Source organism: Penaeus japonicus, unplaced genomic scaffold (genome assembly GCF_977035675.1).
Source record: "Penaeus japonicus unplaced genomic scaffold, GWHDUDI00000001_assembly GWHDUDI00000020, whole genome shotgun sequence".
Lineage (NCBI taxonomy): Eukaryota > Metazoa > Arthropoda > Malacostraca > Decapoda > Penaeidae > Penaeus > Penaeus japonicus.
The window spans coordinates 22955866-22960865 of NW_028234422.1; the positions used below are offsets into that span (position 1 = coordinate 22955866).

The 5000-nt window shown below is 43.5% G+C and overlaps 1 protein-coding gene across 4 annotated transcripts in view; it reads right to left on the bottom strand.

The window, feature by feature from the left end:
- LOC122260421 (alpha-mannosidase 2C1) overlaps positions 1-5000 on the bottom strand; it is a 10854-nt gene that overhangs the window by 86 nt on the left and 5768 nt on the right. For 2 of the 4 annotated variants that reach the window (XM_043027673.2, XM_086548115.1), the window contains exons 7-19: positions 4894-5000; positions 4619-4767; positions 4347-4502; positions 3985-4215; positions 3699-3868; positions 3371-3580; positions 2962-3200; positions 2438-2745; positions 2115-2290; positions 1677-1758; positions 1424-1552; positions 1113-1305; positions 1-651 (exon numbers count right to left, since the gene is read on the bottom strand). The exon at positions 1-651 is cut by the window's left edge and continues 86 nt beyond it; the exon at positions 4894-5000 is cut by the window's right edge and continues 151 nt beyond it. In XM_043027673.2, coding sequence (XP_042883607.2) covers positions 1131-1305; positions 1424-1552; positions 1677-1758; positions 2115-2290; positions 2438-2745; positions 2962-3200; positions 3371-3580; positions 3699-3868; positions 3985-4215; positions 4347-4502; positions 4619-4767; positions 4894-5000 — 2132 coding nt within the window. In that variant the 3' untranslated portion in view covers positions 1-651; positions 1113-1130. Of the gene's footprint in view, positions 1306-1423; positions 1553-1676; positions 1759-2114; positions 2291-2437; positions 2746-2961; positions 3201-3370; positions 3581-3698; positions 3869-3984; positions 4216-4346; positions 4503-4618; positions 4768-4893 lie in introns of all 4 variants that reach the window. The other 2 variants (XM_043027671.2, XM_043027672.2) reach the window with 1 other exon arrangement.

Consider the following 5000-nt stretch of genomic DNA (forward strand, 5'->3'; position numbering starts at 1 on the left):
GATTTATTTATTTATTTTTGGAATTGTGGATATGGTGTGTGAGTTGGTCCACACTAACTACTTAAAAATATGTAGAGACTCAACTTGAGTTTAAATAATTAATTGATGTATTTTAGCACTTCTGACAATCCCCATTCAACAGTATTTGTAAGTATATGGTATAAAACGTCTATAATGTGTTACACTTCCAATATAAACTGTGTGTAAAAACGGGTTTTATGTTTAAATAACGACGCTTACATTGTTTAGAGACAGGAATTCCACAGCAATGGCGGGAAATTCACTGAGCTGACACTCTGCCACTTAGTCTGTTGTACACTATTCCCATTCCTTCATTCAATTTATTCCGCATATCTTATTCATATCTTAATAATTGTCGAGGGTGATCCGGTCTTCTCAGTTCAATCATTTAATAAATAAGTTTCTATTTGACAGGAGTTATCGGAAGTGCTGTGTACCAACAAGTGAATAATGATCATCACTGATCTTTACAATCTACTATGCACATATTCGCGTTTCTTGCATTTAATATTGAAATAGAAATCAATATCCAAAAACTTCTACCGTGCGTCAATGGAACAACTGCATAAAAAAAAGAAATTTGACAACTGTCTTTTTCTCACGGAATCGAGGCTAGTTCTGCCACGGCATCTGGAATCACACAAACCTATTTCTCGTTCAACACATTTTCTGACTAAAACATAATAATTATTTCAGATTAAATCTTTAAAATATGATATATCATGTACCAATCATCTATGATCAATCATTAGCATGGGAAGCCTCTAGCATAGTCATAACAATTTTCTTAATTGTCGCATATATAATGGGACATTTAAATACTGTGCATCGCCCCATCGTCAGTTTAAATGCACGCCCTTTCAAACAATTACTTTCAAGTAGTTACAGTACTATAATAATACATGCCTGCCAAATTATAAAGCAACACGAATAGAAATTACAAATTACAAAGTACAGGAAACATACATGCCTTCTAGTGATAAAAAGTACAATAATCGAATATTCCAGTCAAATGCTGAAAGAACAATTAAATTCATGCGTGATACACAAGTAACAATATTTCAGTCAAACAGGCAAGCGAGACGACCAACCATAGCTGTAATGTGTTGTTAGTTTTCCTTTTTGGTTTGACTGAAGGAGAGTCGGAGAGCAAGGATCTGGAAAGGCGAAAGGCTGAGCGGAATGGACGTTATGTCATCCTCTTGTGTGATGCTGAGCTCTGCTCCCTGAGCCTCCATGCCATCACTTTCTTTCACTGTAGACACTGGCAATTTTACTTGCAGTCTGGCAGAGAGACAAAAATGAGTATAATTAATTTATTGTGACTTGCTGTGCACACATCTCAAGACCTGTTGGACATTGAAAAAAAAAAAGGCAAACACGTTACGAAAAGGACGCTTACGTGACTTTAGTCTTCGATCCGTGACTCTCATAAAGGCGTAACAGGACATCGCCCGACCCATCTTCAGTAGCCTTCACGGTGTGCACCACTGCGCCTTCACCCACGACTTCCAGCGCCGACCAGGAAGCGCTTCGTGATGTTCAGGGAATGAGAAGGAGATATGACAAGCTAAAACAAAGCTTAAGAGAAATGTTTATTGCATATTTTGGTGGATTAGACTGGAAGAAGAGGAATTAAAGGTTCCAAATCTTACCTTGAGGGTAGGGCATCGCGGAGCCTCAGTGAGTTGTTAAATTCATAGGCTCGCCGCACCACTTGAGCCTCTTGCAGAGTACCTGAAGGACACGAGGGTTTAGTAAAAATATTATTCCTGTAAATGCAAGCAATACTTAGTTTGCTAAGCCGAACGTGGCATTTTCAGTTACACCGTCATCTGCCATCTAAATACAAAAGAGTGAAATATAAATGTTTGTATATGTGTATGCGTGTGTGTGTGTGAATGTGTGTGTGTGTGTGTGTGTGTGTGTGAATGTGTGTGTGTGTGTGTGTGTGTGTGTGTGTGTGTGTGTGTGTGTGTGTGTGTGTGTGTGTGTGTGTGTGTGTGTGTGTGTGTGTGTGCGCGCGCGTGTGTTTGCATGTGTCTGTGCGCGTCTATGTTGATATTTTCCCGTGTCCTTTGTGGCATGGTCACCTGTATGGGGCATAAGGGCATATTTGAAGAAGTGGTCCTTCATGTCGGCTTGGTCATCGGGGGCTTTCGGCGAGCGGAGGAGGGAGAGGGCGAGCGTGTGTGCCCTTGCCATCCAGCCGTACTTGCTGTCGTTCAGAACAGCCACGCCCCAGTCAGGCTCGGAGAGATCTGCCCACCTATCGAAGGGAAATGTTTGATTTAAGCATGTGGAAACATCAGCATCATTCGTGTATCTGTTCTTGATACACACAGAGAGGACTGCCCTTTTTATTTTGATGAGTAGTGAATTAACCGCTGTCTGTCAAACTCCGACATCGACTTACTTGTGTCCACACACTTCGTATCTCGCGGTGTCCCATGACGTATTCATGTGGGTGGGCCGCTCCAAGTGTCCGAACTGAATGTCAAACGATGCTTTGTTGGCATGGATATTCGTGTCGAAGAGCGCCTTCATAATCTTCCTGTTCTCATGCCAAGAGACGGATGTGCTGAACGTCAGGTAGGGCGACTCGCTCGAAAGTTCAATCTCTTGGGTGAGCGTAGAATCGGCGCTGATCTTGACGCTCCAAATCAGCTTTGCAACCAGAGGACCGCTCTCCACGACCGTCACGGGAGTCACCTCGAAGCCGGACTGAGCGTCGATCGGGGGGACGGCAGAATGTGGAGGATGTGTTGGTATTGATTAAAAATAGGAAATAGGAAGTACCTGTTGAATATTATGGATGTATATACGAGTGTGTGTATGTGTGTGTGTGTGTTGAGGGATATAGATATGGGTATTTCTTAACGTATGAATACAATTCACGACAGCTTCGATTAAAGTTCACCGCTCATAGTGCAAACTTACCCCTTCGGCATTGAGGACTTTCGGTGTCTCTAAGTGGTAATCCATGACATCCCAGGCGTCCCAGTATAGTGGTTCATCATCATACAACACCATCTGATTCCCCAAAAGCTGTGTGCCGTCTGCTTTGAGGAAGATGTCTCTGTCATCTCCGGCCACGAGGAGGCTGACGACTTGTCCCCAAGGACTGACCGTGGCCTTTATAACTTGGTTGTCCAGCGTGAAGAAACCATTAACTTCAGCTGTAACAAATATTGGGTGAGATTAATCTGCACATTGGGAACTTCATGTAAATTCATCTACACCTGCGACTATACTTATCATTTTGATTACTAGTAAAAAACTTCCTATTCGTATTATTGATGAATATGAATTTTAAAGAATGACCCGCTTCAACCAATGGGCCACGTACTAATGGAGACGTCCCGTGATGGGGTGCTGGCCGCGATGGGGTTAGATCCCATTGGAGGCGCCTCAACCAAGATGTATTGCTCCCCTGCCTCTGTCCTCTGCTTAACGCCCGGCATGGCTTTCCCTGAATATTCCGCGGGTAGTTTGACCACTTCTTTGCGAGGCCACTGCAGGCTGTTCACTACCACCTGTTCTGCGGAGCTGCTTGTTCCTGTAGAGGGAGAACAGTAATGTGTCGCCGGTAAATCAAAATATCATATTTTGTTAGATTTAGTATGCTCTTCTTTGAGTATTGATTCATAAAGAACATAGGTGGAAGCTTTTCTTACCGAAGATGGCATCACCAGCCTTGTTCCAGACAGAGAGTGCAGACTCAATGGCCTCTTGATAATACTGCTCTGCTTGAGGGTAAATGATGCCTATTCCCGATCCAGGCAAAACATCATGAAACTGGTTCAGTAACACCTTCTTCCACGCACCGTCTAATTCTGCCAAGGACCTGTGTGTATGGCAGTCCTCTTTATACTGCCGTTTACAATGCATGTTTCATTCGTGTAAAATACTCCAGTATAAAAACTTCACATACTATAAACCGAATGAGCGACGGAAACATACTCAGTGAGAAGCTGATCGGCTGCGCTTCCCAGCTGCCCCACACCCACTGACATGAGGAATTCTGCATCACGAAGGCGAAACTCAGCCTCCCGACAAAGCCGTTTCATGGCAGCCTGAGTGGTGTAGGTGCCATTGTGAAGCTCCAAGTACAGCTCACCCACCCATCGGCAGAAATTATGCTGCTCAGTCTCTAACTGACCGAATAAATCGTCTGGAGTCTTCATCTCCATCCTGTTGGTAAGGCGTGGATGATGAAATTAGGGTCGCTGTAATTTGGTTATTTCTTATTCATATGATAATAATTTGAACAACACCCTGCGAATTACTACTTCTTAAACCCCCTATTCATAGCCTGCGCTCACTTTGGACAGCCATCGGTGTCCTGGAGCCGCCGGCGTCTCTCAAGCATCTCCTGGGTAGGTCCACCACCCCCGTCGCCGTACCCGAAGAGAAAGGCGGACACCCCGGCCCTACCCTTGTCTTGAAGGTTATTGACTGTTCGAAGTGCCTCTTCCACGCTGAAGGAGGGAATGGATTATTCATATGAAGTCATAATGAGTACATTAACCATAATGAATATATGATTAATTAGGCCATTACGTCACTACCAACGAAAGAACAGAAATCTTCATACGTGACAAACATGCTGTAAGAATCCCCTGGAGGAAAGTGAGCTAGCACGGTGCTGCCATCTATGCCTTCCCAGGTGAAGTTATGATGTGGAAATTTGTTCACGAGACTCCAGCTCATCTTTTGTGTTAGGAAACGGGTCAAACCCATGTGCTGCAATGCAAATCAAAATAATTATTCAGTAGGAATTATGTTATATACACTCACTGTTACACATTTGGATTCATGTGTGCATCATATCGTAAACATGTCTCAGAAAAGCAAGACCAGTTTCCTTACCCGCATCATAGCGGGGATCTGTGCAGAATAACCGAATGTATCCGGCAACCAAAACTCTCTGCAAGTAATACCAAGCTCTTTTTGGTAAAATGTCTGTCCGTGAAGAA